This window comes from Chelonoidis abingdonii, chromosome 9 (genome assembly GCF_003597395.2).
Source record: "Chelonoidis abingdonii isolate Lonesome George chromosome 9, CheloAbing_2.0, whole genome shotgun sequence".
Taxonomy (NCBI): Eukaryota; Metazoa; Chordata; order Testudines; family Testudinidae; genus Chelonoidis; species Chelonoidis abingdonii.
The window spans coordinates 31,719,487-31,734,423 of NC_133777.1; the positions used below are offsets into that span (position 1 = coordinate 31,719,487).

The following is a 14,937-nucleotide window of genomic DNA, read 5'->3' on the forward strand; positions in this document are numbered from 1 at the left end:
GGAATCTCCGTCTTGCAATGTCCAGTTATGCCTGCTGGACAATGCAAGCTGATATGAGTTTGTCAATTTAACAAAGCAATTCATATGTACCAAGCTTATTAACCCCATGGGAGTCTCTGACACACTTCAAACCAAATGCACTGCTTCAGGTAGAATAAACAAACAAATTTATTAACTACAAAGATAGATTTTAAGTGATTATAAGTCAAAAAACAAGATTTGGTCAAATGAAATAAAAACAGAATGCATTCTAAGCTGATCTTAACATTTTCAGTGCCCTTACAGATTTAGATGCTTCTCACCACAGGCTGGCTGGTTGCCCTTCAGCCAGACTCTCCCCTTTGATCAGCGCTTCAGTTGTTTGGTGGTGGTGTCTGTAGATGGAGGTGAAAGAGAGAGAGAGTGAGCATAGCAAACGTCTCTCCCTTTTACCATGTCATTTCTTCCCTCTTGGCTTCCCACCCCTTCCCAGCAGAGTCAAGTGAGCATTACCTCATCATAGTCTCAAACTGACCAAGGGAAGGGGGGTGACTCACTCGAGAGTCCAACAGATCCTTTGTTGCTGCCTAAGCCAGTGTCGTTTGTTCCTGTGAGACTGGGCTGGGTTTGTCCCATACAAGTCCTGATGAGGGTGTGAACTGCCCCCCTGCTCTTGGACAGTTTTGCCTGGGCCTCTGCTCCTGGAGAGTTTTTGCCTGGGCTTGTTTTAAGCCGTGAGGATACATTTTCAGCCTCATAACTATATACCTGAAATTACAACCTATAACATTACTATAACGACAATGCTCAGTGCATCATGAGCCTTCCAAAGACACCTGACATGACAAGCTTTACATTGGATACCACACAATCATATTATAACGATGAACATGGGGGTGCAGGCTGTTCCCCTGAGGTACAGAGTGTCACATCTGCTCAGTCTCCCCTCAGCCAGCCCCAGGCTAAGGCCTGGTCTCTAAACAAAAGTTGCCCCAATAGATCCTAAACTGTAAATTTAAACTGATGCAACCCCCTAGGTGGATGTTCTGGTTTCAGTTGGAGTTGCTTTTTTTGGTTTAGCTTCAGTTTATTGGGACAAGATTAAGTTCACCTCAAATAAACCTCTCTCAGACCTAGTCTCAACTTAAAAATTAGATCAACCTAGCCGCATTGTGCAGGGCTATGAATAATTTCACATAGATAGATCAACCTAACCCCCAGCATAGACATGGCTAAATTGATGGAAGAATTCTTCTGTGGAGCTAGCTACTGCCTCTCAAAAAGGTGGATTAACTACATACCCAGAAAAAACCCATCCCATCAATATAGGAAGTGTCTACACTATAGCATTACAGTGGCACCACTACAGTGTTTTAGCAGTTATAGGTTAGACATGCCCTTAAACTGAAACTAGAGCATCTAAATAAGGTTTGTCCCCAGTTTAACTGTGCTCTCTTGACACAGCTTGATTTTCCTGAGCCTTAGGTCCTTTACCAATATAGATCCCCCTGAAGTCTGACCCTCATTCTCCAGTTAACAGCAAGTGACCTACCCTTCTCCATGGATCCCAGCCAGGTTTTACAGTGACAATCTAGCCATACTCTGCACAGCAAGCCAAACCCACCCTTTCCTATCTGCAACAGCCAAATTTTACAGGCTCGCTCTAATCAGAGGAAGAATGGCTTATTGGTTCCCTGCTCTGTCACAGACTTCCTGTGTGACCTTGGGCAAGTCACTCAGTTCCTCTGTGCCTCAGTTTCTCCAGCTGTACAATGGGGATAGTAGCCCTGCCTGGCCTCACAGGAGTGTTGTGTGGGTAAAATACATTTGTGATTGTTAAGCACTCTGATACTACATTAGCAGGGCCATTTAAATACCTCCTTTAGAAAGTGCTTTGTGCAACTTCACCCAGAGACTGAGCATTCCCCTGTGCACCTCCTTCCTGCCATGGCAGCACAGAGAACAGACATTCTCCTACAGGATGCCTAGGGCAGGGCAGATCCTGCCTGCTATGTACTGATGGAATAAAAGCACCAGACCGTGGGGCATGACTTATTAGCCAGCTCCGTGACTGGTAGCCAGTGAATTTAAGGCCTGAAAGTTGTCAATTCCCTCTCTCTATTGAATGGTCAGGGGATAGATTGCTCCATTTTCAGGCAGATATATTATGTAGGTGAATTTGCCTGGTCCCTTCTTAACTGGCATGCACCAAAATGTAAGCATCGGCTGATGTGGGCAATGGAGCAGTTTTCATTTGCCCTTGTAAAGGCTGGATGATGGGCTCAAACAGGAGCAGTTTCATGGATCCCTTTCTCTCTGTAACCAGACTGAATCTAGCCACCATTTATTTCTCTCCCGCCCCAGATGGCAGGAAAGAGGAGATTTGCCAAGTGAATCTTCCTCTTTACATCTTCTCCTCTGAACCATTTTACGCAGCAGGCATTTCAACGCAGCTAAGTTTTTAATCTGGGCATCTGCATTCCACAAAACACACTGAGCCAAGTATTCAGCTGGTATAAATCAGTGAAGCTCTACTGACTTCAGGGCATCTACACCAATGTACAACATCTAAGGATCTGGCCTTATATGTCTATTTCACAAATGTTTAGCAGTTCCGTGGATGCTATTGGGACAGAACTGGCCCAGGTTTGGCTTTAGATCCTGAAATCAACTAGGCCTGTGATGAACCAGTGTACACAGCAGTAGTGCTGTCTACGCATCTTGCTTTGCAAGAAATATGACTTCACTCCCTTGGGACACCTGCTTTTCTATTCCTACACTGTTGGATTTTAATAGCCACAGTAAGTTAATATCTTGGTTTAGCTTCTCCTTCGAAAGCCAGTTGCACAACACTAGAGCTCATTGGAAAAAGCAATTTCTGTCCTATGGGAAAAGCTGAGATTTCAAAATTCAGCTTCATCCTGAAGTGGATTGAAAAGCTGAAATCTCTGAATTTGTCTTCAAACAAATTTTTCCAAAATATTTCATGTCACCCTTATATAGTATAGTATAGTCGAAACAATCACGTTGAAATGGAATGTTTTGGAATTTTTTCATTGAAATTTTTAAAGAAATAGATATGATCCTGTGAAACCTTCTGGTTTTGTTAAATCAGCATTTTCTGAGGGGACAGTTTTGTCAGGAAATTTTGGCCTCACTCTACGCAGCCCCATGCTGGGGCTTTGGTTGAGTATTGACTTTCAGGTAGGAGACCCTCTTACTGAATTACTAATCCTACTGCAGAGTTCACATCTAAGTTCTCTCTAGGCATCACCCTGTTTAAAGTATAAAGGTATAGCCCACAGACTCAGTGATACTCCGTACTAAAGATAATACAGATCCCAACTGGCTTCAAAGAGACCTTTTGCTTTTTGGACGTAAGCAGAGTCAGGATGAGCTCTACCCTGACATCTGGTGGTGAATTATGGCAAGTGTGGAAGAGAACTTCAGGGGCTGATCTTGTTTGCATAGGCACACCCACCCCACCGAGCATGAGCCCATGGCAGCCCAAAATGGTCACTTTGACAACTGTGGGATCCCCAATTTCTCTGTTATTGGGACAGGAGAAATAAAGTGTTACCCTGATTATGTGAATGAAGGACTGTGAAACTGTTTTGTGACAGAGGGCCTCACCATCAACTAAGTAGCACTCACTAGGTAAGGGACATGGGTTCCAAAACCCAGTGACTTGAGAGAGGGTTGGGGACAGGTATGTGATGGGCCCCTTTTGAGGGCCTGGAACACCAATTGCTCCTCCTCCTCCTCCTCCTCCTCTCTCCACTGTTGAATAGCAGAGCTAATTTTGATTCTATTAGGAATCTAGCTAGAGGCTGCTGAGCTGAATTCACTTTGGGCCAATGGTGCACCAGCACTGGGGCTCCCCTACTACAAACTGAAATCACTAAAAGAGCTAAAATTACTGAGCTGAGATCACTGAGTGCTGTGTTAACTAGTGGGGGAGCCTGAAGATATATTGCTAAGCCGCTGGCAGAGCGGAGCTGTTTGCAGGACAGTTGGAGCGATCCACGGAACAATGAGTGGAACTGAGCAGTTTTCGGGGACAGCTGGAGCAGTTCATGGGATGGCTGGTGGAGTGGAGTGGCTGGCAGAGCAGAGCAGTTTGTGAGACAGTTGGAGCGGCCCATGGAACAGTGAGCGGAGCTGAACAGTTTGCAGGAACGACTGGAGTGGCTCACGGGACGGCTGGAGGAGCGGAGTGGCTGGTGGAGCGGAGCCGTTCGTGGTGAAGGCTGCAGCAGAACTCCATGGAGAGGTGGGGCAGTCAGCCTTGGACCACGTAAGGTGCCCCTTAACACCCCGTGTGCCTCTTCCCTCATTTCCACCCAGGCTGAAGGGTTAAAACTCTGCAGATAAACTTTTGAACTCTGGGGCAGCAATGACCCGGAACAGAGACTTTGGAGTTGTTGAACTTTGGGGTGATTGGACTTAAGACACTGAGGGGAAAAGGACACTGCCAAAACTTACTTGGAGGTGGGTCTTTTGCTCATGGTTTGTGTTATAAATCCTGTTTGTGGTGTTTCCCCAACATGATGCTGCATTGTTTTCCTCCTTTATTAAAAGGATTTTGCTACATTCAGACTCCGTGCTTGCGAGAGGGGAAGTATTGCCTCCTAGACGCACCCGAGGGGTGGTATGTAATTGTCCCAGGTCACTGGGTGGGGGCTCGAGACAATTTTGCATTGCGTTATTGAAACAGAACCCCTGGATACTGAACCCGGCCCTTGTTGCTTCCAACTCAGAAGGGTTACATGTATATGCTGGATTTATTCACTAAGATAAACCCATTAAGGAATTTTAGTTTGGAATGACTCTGTCTTGCTGAGGAAGACTGCTGTTCTGGTGAAAGCCATGGACTGAGACTCAGAAGATCTGGGTTCAGTCCCTGGCTGTAGCACAGACTCTTTGGGTGAACCTTGGGATGGGATTTTTCAAATGAACTGAGTGTTCGCTTCAGTGCCAGCTCCAGCATTTTTGCTCCTCAAGCGGCGAAAAAAAAAAAAGAAGAACCTGATCGAGCTTCTGCCGAAGTGCCGCCAAAGAGGAAGACAGCGAGTGAAGTACCCACCGCCGAATTGCCACAGACCCGGAGCGAACCGATTGAGCTGCCGCTGAAGTGCCACCGCCGCTGATCCAGACGTGCCACCCCGACAGCAGACGCACTGCCGCCCCAGGCACTTGCTTCCTTCGTTGGTGCCTGGAGCCAGCCCTGGTTGGCTTAATGCAGCTCCTATTGAAGACAATGGGAGCACAGTTAGACTAATACTGAGCACTTTGGACTCTACTCTTAATTTCTCTGTTTTTCACTTCCCAAGTTGGTGCTCAGTAGTAATTCTCCCTTTCTCCCATCCTTTGCCTGCCTGACTAGTTAGACATAAATTGTTTAAGGCAGAGAATCCTACTTTGTTTTTGGACAGCATCTAGCACAACTGGGCCCTGATCTACACCAGAGGACAGAGCACTGGACTGGGACTCACGAGACCTGACATCCATCCCCAGTTCAGCCTTCTGGGTCCCTTCTCTGTTCCTCACTTTCCCCATCTGTAAAATGGTGATAATGATTTTTAAGTCTGATTCCCCACTCTGGCACTTTGAGTCCTGTAGGTGGGAACCTGCAAGGATTCTAAAAATTAATACTTGCCACTCCAGGCTTGTATTAAACTCCCAAGGTTACAGCTTTTCTCTGACCTTGAATTGGTAGATGCTACCACCATCCAAGTGCAAAAACCCCTTTGAGAACCCAGGAAGGCGCACTTGGGAATTCCTTCCTGTGGGGTACCCTCAAGCCCTTGTACACACACACATCCCACCCCGGGGGAAGAGCTAAGAAGAAAATAAAGGAAATTAGCTGTTGGCACTAGCTAATTAAACATGTCCACAAACCTCTTAGGATACAAAAATCCAATTCTGTTCTGAAAAAAAGGTAAATTTTATTAATAAAATAAAAGAAGAAAATACATCTGAAACTTAAGTTTTTGCTAGATTTAAAAAAGAAACAATTTCAAGGATTAAGCATCAAGAATAGCTTTCTTGAGGTCCAGCTTAAAGGTTACAAGCCAAACAAAAGCACCTGGGGTTAGCATAGAGGAATCCACAAGTGTCATAAGCAGATAGTAGGAGTTAATAGAACAGAAGTACTTTATATCTCTTTTGACTGTAAGAGGTTAACAAGTTCAGTAAGCCTGGCTGTCACCTGACCAGAGGACCAATCAGGAGACAGGATACTTTCAAATCTTGAGGGAGGGAAGTTTCTGTGTGTGCTGTTAGAATTTGGTTGTGTTTCTCTCTGGGGCTCAGAAGGACCAGACGTGCAACAGGTTTCTCTCCAATCTCCCGATACAGCTCTTATAAGTTCAAAATAGTGAGTACTAGATAGATAAAGTGAGTTAGGCTTATGTTTGTTTTCTTTATTTGCAAATGTGCATTTGGCTGAAGAGTTTAATTGTGCATTTGGCTGAAGGAGTTCAAATTGTATTTTTGCTGAAAGGATTTAATTGTATGTTATACTTGGGCTGTGGAGGTATTCAGTGTCTATAGCTAAAAACCCTGTACCTATTTCATTTTAAATTTACAAAGATAATTTTTTTCTCTCTTTAATTAATTTCTTGTTAAGACCTGATTGTTTTTTTATTCTGGTGTGAGCCCCAGGGATGGGGTCTGGATTCACCAGGGAATTGTGGGAAGAAGGAGGAAGGGGAGAGAAAGGTATAATTTCTCTTCTCGCATTGGTGTCAGGTATTATCTCCTCTCAGGGAGGTCTGGGAGGGAAAGAGAAGGAGGGGAAAGGTGATTTTCCTCTCTGTTTGTGATTCAAGGGTTTGAATCACAGTGATCTTCAGGGTACCCAGGAGGGAAGCCTGGGAGACGCACACGGTGGGGAAAGGATTTCTTCCTTTGTGTTAAGGATCAGGGGTCTGGGTTTGGGGTTCCCAGGCAAGGTTTGGGGGACCAGAGTGTACCAGGCACTGGAATTCCTGGTTGGTGGCAGCGCTACAGGTCCTAAGCTGGTAATCAAGCTTAGGGGAATTCATGCTGGTACCCCATCTTTTGGACGCTAAGGTTCAGAGTGGGGAATTATACCATGACAACAAGCCATAAAGAAATAAAAGGGATTAAACCTAATCACTTCTTCCTAGACATTTCCTGATCTACCTGCATATCTGGAGTTTTAGATAAGTAGTTTCTAGGTATGATACTGATAATTTTTCATACCTGGCCCAAGTTTCTCACAGCATAACTGCTCCTTGTCTGCCTCTCCTTGAGAATAACAACCAACAGACAAAAGGGAAGTCTTGTTTCAATTTTAAAAAGTTCTAGCTCTTTTGGCCAGGTGCCTACCCACTTCCTTTTACCTATGCATAGCAGTGAGACTTTTTAATCCTTTACAGGTAGAGCATTTAGAGGACAACTACTAAGAGGGGTTTTATAGCTACTGAATGGCTGGGTATCCATAAAAGGGAGCTACCCCCTCTCCTTTTATTTATCACAATGATACAGCCCTCCTTTGTAAAATGCTGTGAGATCTACAGAGGTAAAGCACTACATAAGAGATAGGTATTATCATCATCTCAACTGAGGGCTTTAGGGGCATATATTTAAATATGTGATATATTTAAACAAGGTAAACAGGATGACATGGGTAAATATAGGTCTATCAGTCTGATATCAATCCTGGGCAAGATAATGGAGTGGCTGATATGGGACAAGATCAATAAAGAATTAAAGGAGAGTAATGTAATTAATTCTAATAAACATGGTCTTATGGAAAATAGATACCATCAGACTAACTTGATATCTTTTTTTGATGAGCTCACAAGTTTGGCTGATAAAACTAATAGTGTTAATGCAGGATCCCTGGATTTCTGTAAGGTGTTTGACTTGGTACCACATGACATTTTCATGAAAAAACTAGAATGATACAAAATTAACATGGCATAGATTAATTGGATTAAAAGCTGGCTAACTCTCAAAGTGTAATTGTAAACAGGGAACCATCACTGAATATGTGAATTTCTAGTGGGATCCTGCAGAGATCTGTTCTTGGCCCTACACTATTTAATATTTTTATCGATAACCTAGAAGAAAACATAAAATCATTACTGATAAAGTTTGCAGAGGACATGATAATTGGGGGAGTGGTAAATAACGAAGAGGACAGATCACTGATACAGAGCAATCTGGATCAGTTGGTAAACTGGGTGCAAGCTTACAATATGTTTTTACTACAGCTAAAAGTAAATGTATACATCTAGGAATGCAGGTCATACTTACAGGATGAGGATCCTATCCTGGGAAGCAATGATTCTGAGAAAGATTTGGGGTTGTGATGGTTAAGCTGAATGTGAGCTCCCAGTGTGATGCTGTGGCCAAAAGGGCTAATGCAGTCCTGTGATGCATAAATGGGGGAATCTTGAGTTGGAGTGGAGAGATTATTTTACCTCTGTATTTGGCACTGTGGTGCGACTGCAGCTGTAATACTGTGTCCAGTTTTGGTGTCCACAATTCAAGAAGGATGTTGAAAACTTGGAGTGGGTTCATGTAAAAGCCACAAGAATGACTAAAGGATTAGAAAACATGATGTATGGTGATAGACTCAAGGAGTTCAATCTATTTAACTTAACAAAGAGGAGGTTAAGGAATAACTTGATCACAGTATATATGTGCCTACATGGGGAAAAGTAGAACATGATCCAATGTCTTGAAGTGGAAGCTAGACAAATTGAGAATGGAAATAAATTGTATATTTTTAATAGTGAGGGTAATTAACAACTGGAACCATTTACTATGGGTCAAGGGAGATTCTCCATCGCTGGCAATTTTTAAATCAAGATTGGATGTCGTTCTAAAATGTATGGTCTGGGAATTATTTTGGGGCAGTTCTCTGGCCTGTGTTATGGTGGAGATCAGACTAGATGATCACAGTGGTCCCTTCTGACCTTGCAATTTATGAAATAATAAAGATCAATGAATCTGTACATTGTTCCATTCAACAGTGATGCAAAGGAGAGAAGAAAAAAACATCCTTTTTTTCAGGCTAACCAAAGTCAACCTAGATCCGTCATTGCCTAGATAACTTTAATTTATTACACTGATACCATTTAAAAATGAAGGGGCAGATGCTCAGTTGGTATAAATTGTCATGGCTCCGTTCAGCTGCCATAGCTCTGTGGAGCTGTGACAATTAACACCAGCTGACGATCTGACCCCAAAACAACCTGTTAGACAAACCTTTCTCTACCTGAAAACATGAGCTTGACATTGACGCAGGAAACACTGACCAAGTAACATGTCACCTAAACACTCTAACCAAGTAACATGTTTTTTCTTTAACAAATAAGGGTTCTGGGCTGATCACATGTATGCATCTTCATCTTACAGTCAAACTAAACAGCCACCATATGTAGCTCCTTCAAAGTGACAAATGTTGACAGACTGCTAAGTACAATGCAGGAAGGGCTGTAAGGAGACAGGATCAATTAGCCAGATGATACAAGATCCGGAATAGAAAGGCCTCTTTGAAACGATAGCATTTTTTTCAGTGTCTGTGTGTATGTGCCTCTACAGGTAACTATGCATAATATTGTCAACTCTGTCTAGAGTATTCAGAAACAGAGTGAATCCTGGCCTGGATGAAGTCAATAGGAAAACTCCCATTGACTGAAACAAGGCCCGTGATTTTCTCTGATTTTAGTGGAAAAGACCTTTCTAAATCCTCTGTACTACTTTGAAAATCTCAACCTATATCTGCCTGTCCATAGTGTTGGTGTCTATATTTATCCATCTGTGAGAAGAGAGAGAGAGAGAGAGAAACTAACAAAATAAATATTGCCAAAAGAAATGAAATGCCATGGAATGAATGGGCGGACTCCCAGGCTCTCTCATTATTCTCTGCCAGCTTCCTGCCTACAATAATCCCAGCGCTGCCTGACTAGACAGATCCCCTTATCACAGTATAAATTACATAAGAGTTATAGAATTGCTGCTGAAGGGAAACAGATTGGGTTGGGTTTGCTTTGTTAGATAGCTAATGAGTGGGATACAGCAGAGCAAAGCCAAAAGGGAGGAGGGGAGAAATGAATATCTTTGTTAAAGAGAATTTGTCAGTTTCTGCCTGCAACTCCCAGAGGAGTGTTCTGGGGAGAGCTAATTGAATTAAGAACATGTGCACTTCTGCTAGCAAAGACTCTTTATCTCCGTCGAGTGAAGATGGCAGGCAAAGAGATGGGATTCATGGTAATTTCAGCTCAGCCAACAGCAGCTGTATGCTGTGCACTTGTAATTGCAAAGAACATGATAAACTGTTGCATTTTGCATGATCCTGTCCCCTAGGGGGGCAGGTTCAGGGAACTGGAGGCGAGGCAGGGAGGGATTTCCACTTGGCAGTATGGTGTCTTGCTTTCTTTGATGCCAGAGGAGCCTTTCTGAGGTCAAGGCCCCCGACTTAATGAAATGCGTCAGCACAGAAGACAGCATCTGATGGCGTTAATGAGGCAGCAATCGGGAAGTTCGTGAGGGCACCTTCAGAGCACTTGGCAGTGGCTTTGGGGAATCAAGGAAGAAAAGGCACTCGGGCCAAAGGCTGCAGATGTGCGTTGTTTTGTGCCTTCAAAGACAGCTCCTCATTACTGTACTAACAAGATAATGTCATCCACAGTCACGGAGTAAGACATAGCAAGGGCCATTTTGCCGCTTCCCATCACAGACTCCAATTTGGCAAGTTAGAGGTGCCTGATTACTTGGGCTGTGCTAAATGAAGAGACTGTCTGCAAGGCGCACACCAATCATGGGAGAGAGAGGCTTGAGATTATTGCAATGAAGAATCCTCTGGCTCCATGGAGTTTGCACGGTCCCAGCTGAATCTTCTCCAGTGAATGATCATTTCTCTTCTATTTAAGGGCCCTTTGCCTTTCCCAGTTGTTTGGGCTGCTGGTGAATTTCCCTAATATTAGCCATGTAACTGAGTCCTAAACCCAGGCCTGTATCAGTACAGGAACAACTCCAAGGGCAATGGAATTGTGTCTGCGCATCTCACTCTCCTGAGCACAACCCCTTCAAATGCAGACAGGCATCAGAGCCAATGATAACACATTAGTCAAAAGTCAGGCCTACAGATTACTGCAGAGTGGGGAGCTGCCACAGTATCAGAGGAACAGGTTACTGATTATTCTGGGGATACCATGGACTTTGCTGATTATTCCAGTGCAGAAGTGATGGCCGTCAGGGACTACTGTTAATATAGCAGCCACTGGCATTTAGCAGCTCAGTAATCGGCCACATTGGAGATCCATGGGACAAACCGTTGTTTCCCAAGAATGGGGTCACTAGATAAGATGCAGGCTCTGGAGAGTGGTGTCTTTGGCAACTAGTGACACTGGGTAAACTAGGCTCGGAGACACCTGGCCCAGATCCACAAAAGTATTTAGGCTCCTAACTCCCGGTGTCTGGCTGAGAACTCAGAGCCTATCCCTTCCCCAGTGAACCTAGTTACTGTCATGGGAACAGTGGCACATAGATTTGTTTTGTCAAAGAAACCACAAGTGGAGAAATGCAGAATAGCAGAATCAGATTATGGAAGAAGTTGGCAGAGCCATGGGGTCCAGGCCAAGGAAGCAGAGATTGCTATAGATCAGAAACCAGAGCGTGTGGCAATGTTTGGCAGAGGTCCAGCACCAAAATACCAGGTCACAAATGAGGAGCATTGGCAGACCGGGGTACAAGCTCAACATTGCCACAGCATGTCACTGCCGAGCTGTGTTGTTAGAGGGGTGTGCCTATTCATAGTATCCCAGCCGCCATGGGCCCAGTACTTACAGAAACCAAAACCTTCACATGATGGAATAAATGAAAGCTAAGAGCTGGGAGCCCTGTCACCATTGGGAGTAGCAGAAGGCAGCTGCTGATGCCAGCGGTGGTGGAGCATTGTTGTAATTCATCAGGCAAATTCTGCAAAGCATAAAGCCCTCTCCCCTCCCCCACCATCCTAACCATGACCCCTTTTCCAGGGCAGCAGCAAGGGTTCTATGGACTCTATTGTTTATTTCATTAGCTCCAACTTCCCTCTCTAACCAGATTAGATGACAGTCTATAAAACCCAGGCTGGCGGGAGAGGGGGGCAGAGCTGAGTGGCTGGAAATGAAGGAAGGTAAAATCACATTACAGTCCTGAATTAGCATCTGGCTCAAGCCCTGGCTCTGCTTGCTATCTCCAACATGCCAATCCCTTGCAAAGCCCAGTGTGCTGGGACTGCCCTAGGGACCAGGGCTGGCTCTAGGCACCAGCATTCCAAGCATGTGCTTGGGGTGTCCCTTTTCAAGGTGCAGCATTCCGGCCTTTTGGGGGCAGCACTTTGCTTCAGCAGTGGCACTCTAGCCCCCCCCTTTTTTTCTTTGCTTGGAGCGGAAAAAAAACTGGAGCCGGTCCTGCTAGGGACATTTGCCATCGTCGCATTTCCATGCAGGTTTTGGAAACACTTTGCGAAGCTACATTCTTGTGATCCTTCAGGGCCAAGTATAGGGGCTGCTCTCTCCCCAGACCTCTCTCTTATGCAGCCAACAGCATAGATTCCACCATGGCAAGCCTGGGGAGGCACAGTCAGCCAGAAGAGAAGTCGTCCCCCTTTCCCAGCACAGGCTTGATGGGATGGAAGAGATATAAAAACCAGCATGTAGGCCAAGGGACCAGACTGGGCTTTGAACAGGTACAGGGCATATCTGTTGAGAAAGGCAGGAGCCACAGTTACCTAGCAGCTCACTTCAGGGGATTAAGCCTCAAAAGTCCACAGGCCTCAAATGCCACTGTGACACAGGGAGGGATTATTATCCCCACTTAGCAATAGAAAATGAGGGCCAGAGAGGTTAAGTGCAAGGCTCTAGTAGAGCCAGGAATTAGACCCATAACCCCGATTCCCATGTTCTGTGCCCCTAGTCCCAGCAGCCTTCTCCTCTCATTGGCTAGTTCACAGCCCCAGCAGGAATCAGTCAGAGCAGCACCTCTGAAAATGAAGACCATAGTGCCTGAGATCTGTCGTTTGACAGGAACAGACTGTGCAGGGTTTGATTTTTCAGAAGCCCTGCACGACTCTCTGCCTGCTTTGTGTGCACGGCTATCCCAGCTGGGCAGACCAGCATGGCCATAACACATGGAAATTAGGGGCAGAATTACTCTCACATTTCTGGAGGCAGCTGGGGGTTTCTGGGCTATTGGAAATCAGGCCCGAGGGGTCTTGTTTTGTAAGAAGAAAACATAGGAGAGACTATGGGTTATTCAGAACCCAGTCCCCCTGCTCTTTTCAGCTCTGATCCATTGCCTACAGCTGAGCTCTCTCCATCTAAGCTGTATTGTTGTTTTTTCCAGAGACCAGATATATTTCTCACCCCGTCCATCACTGACACTCTTCCTATCCTGGATCCCAAACTCCTGGGGAAGATTGGGGCAATCAGAGAGCTCTGGGCACAATCTTCCTCTCTTGTACCATATGCTTCCGTCAAAGGGGACAAAACAAAGTTAGCACTTCAGCCCCCGGATGAGGTAAGTTCTCTACTTTCCCCAATGACATAGATTGCCTACATAGGACTTTGGCGCACTGCACAGATGCGACATTCCCCTCTGGTGTTATCTGGACTGATGATCTGCTAGGCTTCTCCAGTCCTGGACTTTGAGAGCCAGCCTTACCCAACTCTTGCTGTGAGAACCCCCACTCCTAGGCTGTTCACACAGTCTCTGGCATGTAAGCTGCTCCCAGCTACTTGCAAGCAAATGACACTAGACAATGTCTCCGGTCCCAGAAACAACCCTAGGAACCTCTGTCTTGCAGTGTCCAGTTATGCCCGCTGGACACTGCAAGTTTATATACATTCGTCAATTTAACAAAGAAATTGATATGTGCCAGGCTTGTTATCCCAAGGGGAGCCTCTGACACACTTCAAACCAAACACACTGCTTCAGGTAAACTAAACAAACAAATTTATTAGCTATAAAGATAGATTTTAAGTGATTATAAATCAAAGCATAACAAGTCAGAGTGGTTATCAAAAGAAAATAAAATATAAGCACAAGTTTAAACTCTCAACTCTATTAGACTGGGCAGCAACTAGATTAAGCAGTTTTTCTCACTCCACTGGATATTGCAGTCCTTAGTACACAGGTTTGTTCCTTAAACCTGGGCCAATCTCCTCTGTTGGAGTCTTGTCTTCTTCTCTGTGTCTTGGTTGCTTGCAGCATAGGTGGGGCAGGAGAAAGGCCCTATGTGTGTCTACTCTGTTTGTTTTATACCCTCAGTCCATGTGCTTTTTGGAGCACAAGTCCAGGCATGTCTGGGGGGCATTGATGAGTCTCTTCCAGCAAGGTTGAGCAATTCCCCTGGTTGGGGCTTCATGCAGATGAGTCACTGCATTGTAGCTCCCTTGCTGGACAATGGCTGTTGATGGGGTGAGGGGCACTTGGTGGCCACAGGAAATAACTCCAGGGGGGCGGGAAGCTTGGCAGGCCGCAGCAAATAACTCTTGCAGGCAGTGTGTTTCAGACCCCTGATCTAAGGGGACAGTTGCCCCCTCACTAAAACTTAGCGGGGGAGGGGGTTGATTGGCCATCTCCCAGTACCAAAAGGAAGGGTCGATGGGAAGTCAGGATCTTGAGACTGACAGTCCCAACAGCAATTGGGAGAGGCCAATACTGCAGATCAGCCTGATTGATAGGGCAGGCAGGCTAATGAGGGAGTCAGGAGGCTGGGGGGTCCCATCCTCCTTGTGAGTGGAAGTGCCAGACATGCCAAACCCATGCAGAAATTGGGCTTGTTTTTGGCTTCATTGGCTTGGGAGTTGCTTGATGGCTAGTTTTTGGCTTGTTGCTTGTTTGGCTTGTAGCTTTTGCTTGTTGTAGCTTGTTGTTGTTGTTTTTTTTAATCGGCTCCTGGCAAGCAGGGGCAAGGGGTAGGGAGAGAGT

General features: G+C 45.2%; 1 protein-coding gene across 1 annotated transcript in view; it reads left to right on the top strand.

Annotated features, from left to right (window-relative positions):
* The window catches only part of CCDC33 (coiled-coil domain containing 33), a 234,122-nt gene that overhangs the window by 109,967 nt on the left and 109,218 nt on the right, over positions 1–14,937 (top strand). Inside the window, exon 11 of the mRNA XM_075069314.1 lies at positions 13,351–13,524. Within this exon, the coding sequence (XP_074925415.1) occupies positions 13,351–13,524 (174 nt within the window). The remainder of the gene's footprint in view (positions 1–13,350; positions 13,525–14,937) is intronic.